The sequence below is a fragment of the Oncorhynchus kisutch genome, linkage group LG2 (genome assembly GCF_002021735.2).
Source record: "Oncorhynchus kisutch isolate 150728-3 linkage group LG2, Okis_V2, whole genome shotgun sequence".
NCBI lineage: Eukaryota > Metazoa > Chordata > Actinopteri > Salmoniformes > Salmonidae > Oncorhynchus > Oncorhynchus kisutch.
The window spans coordinates 42,164,903-42,180,826 of record NC_034175.2 but is presented as its reverse complement, the minus strand read 5'-3'; the positions used below and the strand labels follow the sequence as shown (position 1 = coordinate 42,180,826).

The following is a 15,924-nucleotide window of genomic DNA, read 5'->3' as shown; positions in this document are numbered from 1 at the left end:
TCGATACAGAATCCAGACCCTCAACGAACGATTAAGTTATTACTGAAACAATGTCTGAATGAAAAGTTCCCGGCGAAAAGAGAAATCAAAGAAAAAACACATCACTTACTGAGAGGCTAACGGACTACAAGACCGTTTCATAGCATGCAAACTGTGGACAGGTAGGCCTATTCCCTGTCCTATTTCTGTAAAGAGAGAAAGATGTTGGTGTTGACCTATAATAGACAACATTTGACGTTAAAGTCTGAAAGGCACTTGCTCATCTAGCAAATCAGGAGTACGTTTTGTTGCCTGAAGATTATGATCACTTGCCTGAAAATGTAAATTAACTTTTTACATGCAGGAAAGCCATAGACTGACTGTAGAAAACATTACAAACACATTTCTAATATTAAGTTGCACACCTTTTTGCCATCAGACAGCCTCAATTTGTCGGGGCATGGACTCTACTAGGTGTCAATCATTCAACAGGGATGCTGGCCAATATTGTGTCAAGTTGGCTGGATGTCCTTTGGGTGGTGGACCATTCTTGATACACACAGGAAACTGTTGTGTGAAAAACCCAGCAGCATCGCAGTTGTTGACACACTGAAACCGGTGTGCCTGGCACCTACTAATATACCCCATTCAAAGGCACTTAAATACTTCTTTAACCTGTCTCTTCCCCTTCATCTACACTGATTGAAGTGGATTTAACAAATGACATCAATAAGGGATCATAACTTTCACCTGGATTCACCTGATCATGGAAAGAGAAGGTGTTCCTAATGATTTGTACTCTCAGTGTATATTTCCTGCTTTTCACCTACACATAGGGGATGAATCAGAAAGATCATAATTCTTAGTATTTTTGTTGTTATCAGGAAGAGAAAAAAAACTCAGAGGATGCTGAACTTGCCTGACTGCCATAAATTGTCTGTCTTGGGACAATTGGGAGGAACCAAAATGATCAATTTTAGGCTACTGGAATTCTTTCTGTTTGGTTGTTTTACCTGCACAATGGGGCAACCTCCGAGGAGGCTCGTCTTGCACGTCTGCTCAGTTCACTTGCCCCAGGCAATAAGGCAACCTTTAAAAAAAATGGAATAGATATTCAAACATTTAAATCCATATCTACTGTAAGTGCATGTTACAAAGCTAATGTCAGTTGTCCACTCTCATTGATTTCTTCCTGCAGAGATGGGGTTCAATAATGCTCTACAGTGGAATTGAGGTACTTCCTGGTGACGTGTGATGAGAAGAAGAACAACAACAAGTGGAGTGAGCTGGGTATCCAGCTACCTGCCTCTGACTATGCTGAACATGCTCAATCTGTGGTTGAAGCTCAGAGGATGAAAAATCACTGTATAACATGGTAGCTACAATAATTGTTGGCAAATAGTAAGGATCGAAATAAATGCGTGATGCTCCCTGTACTTTTGGTAGTTGGACTTAATAAATCAGCCTTATTTTCACAGAAAATTACACATGTTCAAACTGTAAGTGACTTTCATATGTTTTATTGCGAAGACTGTTAAATGCGCAATGATATTGGGGGTTTCAGATGCCTTTTTCTTTCTTTTAACAAGTTGCCAATTGCAATTAAATGAATCATAGTCATTGTCAATGAATTGAATTATGCAATCAGTAAATGTTGAATCAAATGGATAATATGCTTGCATTAAAAAAAGGGATCCTAGAGAAAAGATTCCATTACTTATGTGCCCTAGATATTTCCATGCTTACTCACTGACTTGGAAAAAAACGGGTTTAGTGGGAAGAGTGCTGAGAGAGGAAGATGACTAGTTGAATATGATGTGCAAACATTTCACAGTTGTGCTTGATCTGTGCTCCTAGATGAGCTCAGTGCATTTGCTTCCGTCAGTAACAACATAATTACACAATTATTGTCACATACCCTGGATAGGTGCAGTCAAATGTATTGTTTTACAGGGTCAACCATAGTAGTAAGTCACTCATGGAGCAAATTAGGCTTAAGTGCCTTGCTCAAGGGCACATCAACAGACTTTTCACCTTGTCAGCTTGGGTATTCGAACCAGCGACCTTTCGGTTACTGGCCGAACTCTCTAACCGGAATGGATCAAACTAAAGATGATAATGAACTTCTTCACACTTCCTCTCCCCTGGGATCCTCTGGTGTCCTCTCCCTGGTCCCTGTGGGACTTTCTCACTACAGTGCACCTGTTGGCACACATGCTCAGGTTAGATCTGACATACAGAAGACAGGTGGTGTTTTTTTGGTGATTTTCCTCTGCTGCTGGAAAATAGATGAATAAGTACACATGGCATTAAGATTGTTGGTAAATTCACGTATCACTTTGTCAATGTCACAGGTATGTGTTACCCTGGCTACTGTGATTTGATAGTTCAGGGAGTTATCAAAGAAAATGGTATGAGGGTTTGCCTTAGAAATTGTATGCTTATGACTTTGCCCCTTGGTTACTGTTTTCATTGTTTTGTTGAATGTTTATCCTGAATGCATAGCTTTCTGGATATTTCCAAAACACAAATTCCTGCCATGTGTAAAGTGTATGAGGAGGCAATAAACTGGGGCAGAATCTGCTTTTATGTGTGTTTGCTTTCAATTATTTCTGCATGGTGTGTAGACGATGTACAAATATTTGGACTTTACAGATATACAAATGAATGGTTATTTATCCACAAAATGCACAGAAATCCACAAATTGCAAATGTATTCTATATAATTGCCAAGCTTAACGATGTTCACTGATAATAACTGGACGATTTATGATATGCGCTGAATGGAAAAGTCACTTCCTAAATCTTCACAAATTCGGCGCCATCGGAAAGTTATGTGGGCTGTTGACTTGGAGGAGGCATCCCTGTGACTAGTAAGAATTTCCAACTCTTCCTTACGGATGCACCCTGGAGTACAAGGGAAGCTAGATTCAACTCGGACGGAGTAACATTGTTTCTTTTCTGCTGCTTATGTTACAGTTTAATCAAGAATCTATACTTTTTGTCTGCGCTATGTCAATTGTTTGACATCCAGAGAGAGAGTGCGAAGAAGTCGACTGTCACTCCACGTCAGCGAACCGGATTCCTCAGGTTGAGAGCTGCATGTCCACTCCCGGGTGAATGCCGATACATCATCGGTGCTACTATGGTCAGTAAAACGAATGCATTAGAAATACATACAAATGCAAAGTTAACGGTGTTTCTTTAAATGAGAAGTCTTATTTATGTGATCATATTAATTAGAAAATATGAAAACCGAAGAGATATAGATAGAATGCCAGTGAGTTCTCCTCCTAGACTATAATAGGCTACTTTATAATTCACACAGAACTTTTTGCAACATTTTGTCACCCTCTTCCCTCACCTTTAACAGGGCTGCGGCAAGGTGCTTTGGGCGGTTGTGGGGGCGGCTGTCGTCATCACTTTAATAACTGTCCCCATGGCAATATATCTGAATAGTAAGTTGCTTTATCTTATCATTCATGTATGATTTCAACATTTAATTCAATGAGATATGGTTTCCATTCACTCTGTAAACAATTTGCACACTATGGTGTCCACTGAGTTGACAGTGACTTATGATGACCGTTTTCTGACGAAGGACCCTTCAAATGCAAGATTGTGCAACTTCACCAAGTTGAATTAAATCAGTCATCATAAATAACCAACAACACTCAAATTGTCGTGTTATTGTTTCACTGAAACTTCCAATGTGAGCATTAATTTGTCTATTCTAGAATTATGTACATTTCTTGAATCATTAAATCCAAAAATGAGATGGGGGATTATTGAACATTTCAAATTCAAGTAGGCCCACTATACAATATAGTGATAACCATGTGGCGCCACCAAGTGATTGCTTTTGCCTTTTTGGATGTACAGTTGAAGTCGGAAGTTTACATAAACTTAGGTTGGAGTCATTAAAACTCGTTTTTCAACCACTCCACAAATTACTTGTCAACAAACTATAGTTTTGGCAAGTCAGTTAGGACATCTACTTTGTGCATGACACAAGTAATTTTTCCAACAATTGTTTACAGACAGATTAGTTCACTTATAATTCATTGTGTCACAATTCCAGTGGGTCAGAAGGTTACTACATACACTAAGTTGACTGTGCCTTTAAACAGCTTGGAAAATTCCAGAAAATGATGTCATGGCTTTAGAAGCTTCTGATGGGCTAATTGACATCATTTCAGTCAATTGGAGGTGTACCTGTGGATATATTTCAAGGCATACCTTCAAACTCAGTGCCTCTTTGCTTGACATCATGGGAAAATCAAAAGAAATCAGCCAAGACCTCAGAAAAAAAATTGTAGAACTCCACAAGTCTGATTCATCCTTGGGAGCAATTTCCAAATGCCTGAAGGTACCACGTTCATCTGTACAAACAATAGTACACAAGTATAAACACCATGGGACCACACAGCCGTCATACTGCTCAGGAAGGAGACACATTCTGTCTCCTAGAGATGAACGTACTTTGGTGCGAAAAGTGCAAATCAATCCCAGAACAACAACAAAGAACCTTGTGAAGATGCTGGAGGAAACAGGTACAAAAGTATCTATAGCCACAGTAAAACGAGTCCTATATCAACCTAACCTTGAAAGGCCGCTCAGCAAGGAAGAAGCCACAGCTCCAAAATAGCCATGAAAAAGCTAGACTACAGTTTCCAACTGCACATGGAGACAAATATCGTACTTTTTGGAGAAATGTCCTCTGGTCTGAAGAAACAAAAAATAGAACTTTGGCCATAATGGCCATTGTTATGTTTGGAAGAAAAAGGGGGAGGCTTGCAAGCCGAAGAACACCATCCCATCCGTGAAGCACAGGGGTGGCAGCATCATGTTGTGGGGGTGCTTTGCTGCAGGAGGGACTGGTGCACTTCACAAAATAGATGGCCTCATGAGGAAGGAAAATTATGTGAATATATTGAAGCAACATCTCAAGACATCAGTCAGGAAGTTAAAGCTTGGTCGCAAATGGGTCTTCCTAATGGACAATGACCCCAAGCATACTTCCAAAGTTGTGGCAAAATGGCTTAAGGACAACAAAGTTGTTGGAGTGGCCATCACAAAGCCCTGACCTCCATTCCATAGAAAATTTGTGGACAGAACTGAAAAAGCTTGTGCGAGTAAGGAGGCCTACAAACCTGACTCAGTTACACCAGCTCTGTCAGGAGGATTGGGCCAAAATTCACCCAACTTATTGTGGGAAGCTTGTGGAAGACTGCCCGAAACGTTTGACCCAAGTTAAACAATTTAAAGACAATGCTACCAAATACTAATTGAGTGTATGTAAACTTCTGACCCACTGGGAATGTGATGAAAGAAATAAAAGCTGAAATAAATAATTCTCTCTACAATTATTCTGACATTTCACATTCTTAAAATAAAGTGGTGATCCTAACTGACCTACTTGGATCAAATGTCAGGAATTATGTTTAAATGTATTTGGCTAAGGTGTATGTAAACTTCCGACTGTAGTAGTATACAATTTTCAAGGATTTGTTGAAGATATCCACTTTCGTGGAAAGTACTAGCATATTGTTTGATTATCAACAAACCAATATTTGCAGTTGTTAATTCAAGTAAAATGCATCTGTTACTAATTCAAGTACATTTTCATGTTTCAGGAGAGGACGGAGGCTCCAAGAGGCCTTTTAGCCTGGCAGATTATTTCAATGACACAATTAGGTATAAAATATATAATTTGCGGTGGATATCAGGTATTGCATTGTTTTGTTTATTCAATTGCTTCCAAAAGTGTATGCATGCATTCCTTGTCATTATCTGTTTTGATTTGAAAGTGACAGCGTTTTGATCTTGTCTCAAAAAGTTACATTTCTGTCTCATTCTCCTATAGATAACGAATACGTGCATAAGACGAGACAAGGCAACATTATGCTTCACAATGCTGAAACAGGGGATTTCTTTGAATATATAAGCAACAACACATTTGTAAGATATTTTTCATGCAAAGAGCATTTTAATCACCCGTGGTATCTTTCAAAGCAAATATTGACATTTTATATTTAACATTTTATGTCATAGGAACAAGTGTATGCCACAGACTATATTATTTCTGCTGATCGGAAATACATCTGCTTTGAGAGCAACTACTCCAAGGTAATATATTGAATGATTGTTTATAGTTTGATCATGGGGTGTCTTTTTTAATACACAACACTGATCTACTGTATCGTGTGTTTACAGCAATGGAGACATTCATTCACAGCCTCTTACTCCATCTATGATTATGACAGTTCGTAAGTATATCTCTGTTTTCCCAGTGAAAGTGCCAGACTCAACTACTCCTCTATCACTAAAGACCTGATGTTTCCATCTCTTTCTCCCAGAACATTTCTCAAGTCTGTGAACATTCCACAAGTTGTGCAATACTTTGCCTGGGCACCAACAGGAAACAAACTGGTGAGTGATTAAAAACCAGTCTGATACACTATCTAGGGAGGTATGTCCCAAATGGCACCCTATTCCCTATTTAGTGCACTGCTGTTGACCAGGGCCCATAGGGAAGTAGTGTACTATGTAGGGAATAGGGTACCATTTGGGATGCAAACAGGGTGTTCAAAGGCATGTGTATACACTATAAAATACAAATTCAAGTCTATCCATGGACAACATCCAACAAGATCAGAACAATAAATCAGATTATAACCTAAGTTTTATTTGAAAAAAAAAAAAACATTTGCTACCTGACTAAGAGTTCTCTGAGGCCCTTGGTAATTATGACAAGTGTATAATGAGAAAAGAGGCTGGAGAACATTTTATGTCATTGCTATTGCATCGTTCATCTGCTCGCTAGTATCCTGCTAGTTTTTGCTAACTGCTGGCACCATAATTAGCTCTCTCTCCCATGGCGAGTATGGGCGTCGGCCCAGAGAGATGCAGAACACAGTGGGATTAGCTGCTGCACCAACCAAAAGAATCTGGAATAGGATGCCAGGGAATAAAACCACTGTAGAGGAAGTAGGCTGACTCTAGTATAAACTAAAGTCAATGGAATGCTGACATTAACTTGACTGCTGATCTCTCTGCCAGGCTTACGTCTGGAATTACAACATTTATTTGAAACCCAACGCCACTGCTGAAGCCATACAAGTGACCCATAATGGAAAAGAGAATCAGATTCTTAACGGTGCCCCTGACTGGGTATATGAGGGTGGGTATTAAGTAACATTGACCAATTTTGGGGGGAAGGGATGAGGTGGATTTCATCACACACAAGGCTTTTGGGTAACTTGATTCCTTCCCCTTTTTTCAGAGGAGGTTTTCTCATCGAACGAGGCAATATGGTGGTCACCAACTGGAAAGTATCTGGCTTATGCTGAGTTTAATGACACAGGGGTCCACACGATCGAGTACTCTTTGTATGGAAATGGACAATACCCCAGTACAGTGGTTGTCCCATACCCCAAGGTGGGATGTTGTAATATGTGCCGGTAATATGTGTCATAAGAATGAGAGACATACCACAGATAGCACCTAATAGGTCAATATACCATGATTATACACACAGTATGTGAATTATATGTACTGTACCCTTAAAAAATTCTCATTATTAGTGAAGATATCAAGTTTTTGTTATGCATGTTATCTCCTATCAAGGCTGGCTCGACTAATCCTAAGGCAAAGCTGTTTGTAGTGGACACAATAAATCCATCAAGACGGACACAGGTGGTAGTGCCAGATTCCATTGGTGCAGGGTACAGTATAATTTCATACTTTAATATACATTTGTAGTGGTTTAAATAGTCAAGGCTAGTCAATATCAATCACATGTAAAAAGGGTGATATAAACCTGTCACTTTGTGTTGTTTTTCTCCCAGTGATCACTATTTGAGTTCAGTCACTTGGGTGACAGATGAGCGCATCGCTGTTCAGTGGACCAAGAGGAAGCAGAACCATGTCCTTTTACAGATCTATGACTTTGACGGAAACAACTGGAATAAGAACCAGGTACTTGTCACCTCACCTCAGACTCTGTGGGTGAGGTCATTGGTAGACAACAACACTCAGTGAACAAAGGATCATGTGTTTTTCGACATTAACACCAGGAATGTTACTGTGTGAAGCATTCTGTAACTGTAAAGGCCTAAAAGGAATAAATGTAATAAACTAAAAATATTTTTTTCTTTTAGAAATATGAACAAATTAGCAAGACGGGTTGGGTTGGCCAAGTAAGTTCACATACTGTATAATGAAAGAACCATGAGAACTAAATCTAGGTGCTGAAATATGTTGTTTTCTAATAATCAATTATTTCAACTTTCCAGTATGTTCCTCTCCAACCTATGTTTGCAGAGGATCATATCAGTTTCTACAAAGTGATGAGTGACACATACGGTTATAAGCACCTTCACCGAGTGAAAGATGTAAGTATTTTATTCCTGAAAGTGATTGTTTCATCAAAATCAAAAAGTTCAAATCAAATTTTATTTGTCACATACACATGGTTAGCAGATGTTAATGCGAGTGTAGCGAAATGCTTGTGCTTCTAGTTCCGACAATGCAGTAATAACCAACGAGTAATCTAACCTAACAATTCCACAACTACTACCTTATACACACAAGTGTAAAGGGATAAAGAATATGTACATAAAGATATATGAATGAGTGATGGTACAGAACGGCATAGGCAAGATGCAGTAGATGGTATAGAGTACAGTATATACATATGAGATGAGTAATGTAGGGTATATAAACATAAAGTGGCATAGTTTAAAGTGGCTAGTGATACATGTATTACATAAATATGGCAAGATGCAGTAGATGATATAGAGTACAGTATATAGATATACATATGAGATGAGTAATGTAGGGTATGTAAACATTATATTAAGTGGCATTGTTTAAAGTGGCTAGTGATACATTTTTACATCAATTTCCATTATTAAAGTGGCTGGAGTTGAGTCAGTATGTTGGCAGCAGCCACTCAATGTTAGTGGTGGCTGTTTAACAGTCTGATGGCCTTGAGATAAAAGCTGTTTTTCAGTCTCTCGGTCCCTGCTTTGATGCACCTGTACTGACCTCGCCTTCTGGATGATAGCGGGGTGAACAGGCAGTGGCTTGGGTGGTTGTTGTCCTTGATGATCTTTATGGCCCTCCTGTGACATCGGGTGGTTTAGGTGTCCTGGAGGGCAGGTAGTTTGCCCCCGGTGATGTGTTGTGCAGAGGATTTGCTTTATGCAGAGGATACACGTGGTGTACACAGTACAATAAAATGCTTACTTGCATGTAAATGTTAGCAATATCATGGCCCTCCTGTGACATCGGGTGGTGTAGGTGTCCTGGAGGGCAGGTAGTTTGCCCCCGGTGATGTGTTGTGCAGATGATTTGCTTTATGCAGAGGATACACGTGGTGTACACAGTACAATAAAATGCTTACTTGCATGTAAATGTTAGCAATATCAGAATGCAGTACCTATGAAAGTGCATATCATTCCAAAGGGCAAGGCAACACCCATTACCTCAGGCAAGTGGGAGGTCATCTACATTTCAAAACTCACCAAAGACGCTATGTAAGTACAGATGCACAAGACGTGGTTATGTAAGAACTAGAGAAGTATCATTATAAACTATGCCATGTGTGTTGCTCCTTCAGAATGCTTCTTCACTATCATTTCATTTTCACAGATACTATGTAAGTAATGAGTACCAAGGAAAGCCTGGACAGAGAAATCTATACAAGTAAGAAATACATTTCATTTAATTCGATAACAGAATAGAGTACATTTAGTATTTATCTATCACTATGACCACATTGTTTTTGATGCGTTTCTCATGATCCCCATAGATATTTCATTTAAAGTGGTTTCCCTAAATTCTCAATCATTCTGAATACAAAATAAACCATAAAAGTATGTTCAATTGCTACCATAAATATTTTCGTTATTCAGACAGCAATGTTAACTCGTATGAACCTGTGTTTGTTTGTTTGTCAGGGTTGTGATCGGAAGCAGCCACTCTGCTCCCCAGTGCCTCACCTGTGGCCTGTATAAGGACAGGTGTCAGTACAACTCAGCCTACTTCAGCTACGATGCCTCCTACTACCGCATGGACTGCTATGGTCAGTTACCCCATTCCCCATTCACATCCTGAGCACTAACCCATTCGTGATCAATGCTAAAAATAAAAATAAACTGGGGTGCGGAGTATAAGTAAGTGATACAGGAAGTGTCCCAAATGACACCTTATTTTAATTTTATTTTCAATTTAACCTTAATTTAACTAGGGAAGTTGGTTAAGAACGAATTCCTATTTACAATGACAGCCTACCAAAAGTCAAAAGGCCTCCTGCGGGGATGGGGGCTGGGATTAAAAATAAAAAAATAAAAAATATAGGACAAAACACACATCACGTCAAGAGAGACAACACAACACCACATAAATCCCTATGTAGTGCACTACTTTTGACCAGGGCCCATAGGGAATAAGGTGCCATTTGGGATGAAGCCGCAGTCTCAGTTCTGACCTCTGACCTTTAGGTCAGCTAGTACCTGAGGTTATGTGGTGAACAATTAGCCTACGTGATGTCATACTGTATTGTGTGTGCTGATTGTTTCTTTACAGGACCGGGAACACCATTGTTCACACTCATGGACAATAGAGGCTCAGGTAAAGGTATGCAAAAAAGTACCAGTACTTTGAAGATACTCTTTGTAACTCAGCAATATACAGGTTCATGAATCTTTATCGTAAACGGGGAACTTCTGATTCAATTGATGAAGTTGTTTTGTTTTAGAGCTCCTGGTTCTTCGTGACAACAAAGATCTTGAAGAAATGCTAAAAGAATTCCAAATGCCAACCATGCAGCGCGGGACCCTGAGGGTAGCAGGATTTGGTGAGTGATAGTTTTAGAGACTGGTGGATCCAATCAAATCATGCCATGCAAAATCAAATGTACAGATGTAGGATCTTAATTTAAGCCAGTTTGCTACAGTACATCAGAAAAATAATCCTGTAGCAACAGGAAATGTGAAATATTATGTAGATTATAATTAATGGACATTTGTGTAGGCGTTGATAAATTTCTTGTAAGGGAATATCAAGTCTGAAATTTCAAAGTGTAAATTGCAAACATCAGAAGCCTTTTTAAACCTCAAATACACTACACGTTTGAAATGTATTACAGTGGAGGAATGTTCTCCTGCAACAAATTAAGATCCTACTTCTATATTTCTAATGGCCTCATGTTTCACTACCTTTTGCAAACAGATCTATGGTATCAGATGATGTTACCCCCCAATTTCCAAAAGAACAAAAAGTACCCTCTTCTAATTGATGTGTAAGTATACAGGCCTAAGTATCTTTAAAGAGGATTTGCAGAGAATTAATTAGCCCAGCTGTGATGGTGTCAAGTTAAATACTTATTTCCCTTACAGATATGGAGGCCCCTGTAGTCAGAAGGCAGATTATCGCTACAGACTAAACTGGGGTTCGTACCTCTCCAGTACAGAGGGGATCATAGTGGCCAGTTTCGATGGAAGGGGAAGCGGTTACCAAGGTGACGAAATAATGCACTCTATCTACCAACGTCTTGGAACGTTTGAAGTGGAAGATCAAATAACAGCCACAAGGTAAATTGCCATTGAAGTACAGAGACCTCAGTGTGTAAAGTCTAACATCTGTTTTAACAATATGTGAAATAAATAAATAATAATAATAAATACAAGAGGTAATGTATTCATATCTGATCATTAATGTGAATTGGGAGTATGCTATCTGTTGCTCTTGAAAAATGTCTCATCAATTGAATCTGCTCAACACTTTTAATGACATATAGCTAGAGCAGATCAAATAAAGATCTATATTTTTTTGTCACTAGAAAATTTATTGACATGGGCTTTATAGACAAAGAACGAATAGCCATATGGGGTTGGGTAAGTTGGACATTCTCTTTGATTTTGACAATATTTCTTATAAATCTGTTGTTGTAAATACACAGTATTTGTTGAATTAAACTTGAATTGATTTGGTTTGAAATAATCTTTTTTTCAGTCATATGGTGGCTATGTCACGTCGATGGCTTTGGGTGCTGGAAGTGGAGTTTTCAAGTGTGGAATTGCAGTTGCCCCAGTAGCTAAGTGGGAATATTATGGTATGTATCAGTGCATATAAATCGTAGAAAGGGTCAAATAGTGAGAACACAGATTTAGTCATGCATAAACTTCAAAAGCCAGTGTTTCTTTCATCCTGTATGAGTTCAGTCTCTATCTGGATATTCCTTTTCCAGACTCGGTGTATACTGAACGCTATATGAGTAAACCTGAGGAGAATGCTGACTCTTACAAGGTAAAGACCATAGAAATAGAATGAATAGAACGGCCATCCCCATTCAAGTCAGTGATGGCATAATGGGTGGACTGGCAGCTATTTTGAGTGTACCCATGCCTAGGTCAAAAATGTACAGGTTAAGACAATGTCGTCACAAATCTGGGACCATCTTTGTTGCTAACTACCAACGCCGTTACTGATTAGCATAGCAACCCATTGTTGCAAAGAGTTATGAGACATTAGTATCCCGTTGTCTTAACATTTGTCATCTTCAACCTAGACGAATACTAGGTTAAACACATACAGTTTAAGACAAGAGATTTCGAATATCCCATAACTCTTTGTGCCACTAGTCAACAAGGGACCAGCTTCCACATTCAGAATGACTGGGAGTGAATGGTAGCAGCACAGAAAGTTCACCATCAAAAAAAAGAAAAATAACACAATCGTAGTGAATTTCAGCTAACTACTCAGCGAACACAAGCATAACTGCCTTTCTGTCATTCTAGTAGTTTAGACATAAAAAAATGATCTACAGCCACTTTATTACTAGATTTTCCAACCACTGGTCAGATTTTCGATGCTAATCCTGTAGAATCCAGCAATGGCACTGGTCCCATTAATTTGTTTATTTTCAAACGCTTCCGCCTGAAATTATTATGCTGTTTTAACCTTCCCATCTTCAACCTAGACCCATGCAGGAAGTGTAACCTTCAATTTGTGCTGTGATTTGTTGAGTCACAACAATTAGCATCATTTGAATGAACATTGTGCTTTACCATGGTAATCCAGCATAGTCCCAGTCCATATTAAATAGAACGTCGCGGCCCCGCCCCCGCCCGCCTGTGGGGAAAATAACCTGTGGTTATTGACTCACAGCAAAAACGTTGACTTTTTCCACGTGCAATTTTCTTGTCTGTTTGTTTTAGTCAAATTACAAAACTACATTTAAGAAAAGTAAAACAGGTCTAAAGATGACATTTCAATATTGCCAATGCTCCCTACCATTCTCACGACTTATGTAAACGTAATATTGTAGGGCTTCCCTCATGCCCCTTTTCATGAGGATGCTAGCAGCCACGTGAGTGAGTGCTAGCTAGCTACCGACCAGAACATTAAGCTAGCCAAGACCAACAACACAAACAAACGGACAATACAGATCCAAGTATTGAGTGGCGTTACAAACAAACTATACTAAACAAGTTAAAAGTCTCACCTGTGATTAAATGTTTTCCACACATAGCTATGTGTAGCCTACTTGGACACCTGGTCCCCACTCTCCCATGCCGAATAGCCTGAAACCACAGTGCTCTTCTCGCAGTCTCTATTTCCCTACGTGGGAGCATTGCGAACCGTAGGTCAGTATTTTTTTACACTTGGGGTCAATGGGAAAGAATGTTTGTTTTCCCCAATTTGTGGGCGTCGTCGAGGGGAATTCATTTTTTAACTATGTGAATATCAGTTGAAAGAACATTCCAAATGACCATGGAAATTATTAGCTCACAATAACAGGCAGCCATTGGAAGTGTACCCATGAGTTTACCAGTCAAATTGCCAGGTTAGAGCTTCCAAGCCCGTTCTATTCATTCTATATCTATGGTAAAGACATCAGACACATCAAAAAGCATGGTCCCTCTTTCATTGGAAAGTCGTCACATAATCTGTTGTACTGTATGTCAGCCGTAACTGTGTCCACACACAAACAACTTTCTATTCCACAGAATTCCACAGTAACAAGTCGAGCAAAGAATTTCAAATCAGCCGACTATCTCCTGGTTCATGGGACAGCTGATGGTATGTGTTTCTGCTTCAGTGAAATACCGTGTTCTACATTCTAAACAACCACACACTCATACGCGATGTTGTATTCCCAATGTGTAATGTATAGAATACAGTATTCAGTATAGCCATTAAGAGAGGCTCCTGATCTTGCGCAAAATCATTGATCGTATTTTCACAGATGCATATGCTTCCTTGTTCAATCAGGTATTACAAACAGTTTGTTTTTCCTGTAGACAATGTTCACTTCCAGCAATCTGCACAGATCTCCAAAGCCCTGGTTGTCCAGCAAGTTGACTTTGAGGCGATGGTAAATGTTGGTTTTGGGGAGGACGACCTGAGAGGGGTGGTGGGGGTGACGTGTTGCAATTGGAGTCTGACAGAGGAGTGTCTTATACTCTTCATCGGTTCTGATCTACAGTATGCCTATTTTTGATAAAGCCCTTATTTGATAGTCCCAGGGGTAAGTACAGTACGTGCAAGAATATTTTGGAGAGTAAGTACTGTTACAACTTTAATTACACAAATTGTACTGTCTATAAGACATTTTTAGATGTCCTTCACTAGCTTATCGGCATCTATAATTTAATTATATGATATATGTGACCTGTCTATAATCTATATCTAGCCTCTGCTACAGACTTTCACCTGTGAGCGAGGCCTGGAGTCTAACCTATGTCGATCACCTTATCTAGAATAATAGTAAATGTGTGTTTTTGGATTATTTTCAGTGGTACACTGACAGGGATCACGGACTTGGAGGACCTGCCTACCATCACCTCTACACCCACATGAGTCAATTCTTACAGAAATGTCTGGTCAAACCCAAGTCAATCTAATAACCCCTTACTAAGTTCGATGCCTTTTCATTGTATCAGTATGACAGCATTTATATAGTACATTGCTACAATAAAAATGTTGACCGCTTTTCTTTATTGATGATATTCTGGACAGAGGATTCCATGCTATTGAAGTCTGTATTTTTTCAAATAAATTATGTAATTAATATGCTTGTAATGACTATTTGTGTTTGATATGAAATGATTGTGCTGATCATAGAACAAAAATGTGACCATTGAATTCACCACTATGTACTCAAAGCCATTGCATGTAGGTATAATGGTATTTTATATCAATGACTTCATTGATATTGGTTAAAATTGTTACTGCACTGAATGTGTTGTGTAATGTTCAAATCTTGTTTGTATTTGACGTTGTCTGTGAGATGTAATTGTATGTGGAATTTAAATATGGTTATAACCATTTTCTCGTTTGAAAATGTTGACAAAGACTGTTCATTGTCCTTACATGTGTTCAAAAGGAACAAATCTTACTGAGAGATATGAAGCTAAACCATATATTGACAGACATTTTGGAATTCATTATTATCTTTCTAGCATGTTTGATACACTTCTGTATCCTGTTTATTCTGTAGAAAAAAAGGGAAATGATGTATATGTATGATTATTGGACATTTGTGAAAAGATCTTATGGTATATTATTGTTCAGTCTGGACATCTTATTGATACAGACTGTGTGTTTTGCATATTATCACAAGAGTATTGAACAAATAAACATCTGAATATAAAACTGGAGAACATTGTATTTGTGCCTTAGTCACAACTAAGAAGCAGATAATTCACTAAATTCTACTTAGGGATAATATGTTGGAAAGACATGTTTTACAGTTTAGCTCCATATTCTCTTCATATTCAGAAATATTCCATAAACACTGAACCTGCAGTGCAAACCAGGTTATCTGAATACAGATGGTGGATGTTTATGTAAGTATTTGGATTTGTTGGACAGGATGAAATCATGTTTGATTTCGACACCTAAGTGACAGCTTTTAACTCTGGACATTTCCAC

The 15,924-nt window shown here is 38.8% G+C and overlaps 1 protein-coding gene across 1 annotated transcript; it reads left to right on the top strand.

The window, feature by feature from the left end:
* Positions 1-2,815: 2,815 nt before the first annotated feature.
* On the top strand, positions 2,816-15,648 carry fap (fibroblast activation protein, alpha). Its single transcript, XM_020454798.2, has 26 exons — positions 2,816-3,127; positions 3,353-3,437; positions 5,616-5,708; positions 5,846-5,940; positions 6,034-6,108; positions 6,196-6,248; positions 6,339-6,411; positions 7,042-7,162; positions 7,265-7,419; positions 7,609-7,706; positions 7,830-7,959; positions 8,142-8,180; positions 8,277-8,375; positions 9,451-9,521; positions 9,637-9,690; positions 9,945-10,069; positions 10,573-10,623; positions 10,745-10,843; positions 11,218-11,287; positions 11,385-11,579; positions 11,828-11,882; positions 12,001-12,100; positions 12,236-12,294; positions 13,998-14,070; positions 14,292-14,365; positions 14,787-15,648. Exons 1-26 carry the CDS (start codon positions 3,125-3,127, stop codon positions 14,892-14,894), a joined length of 2,253 nt encoding a protein of 750 aa, XP_020310387.1. The 5' UTR covers positions 2,816-3,124; the 3' UTR covers positions 14,895-15,648.
* Positions 15,649-15,924: the final 276 nt, after the last annotated feature.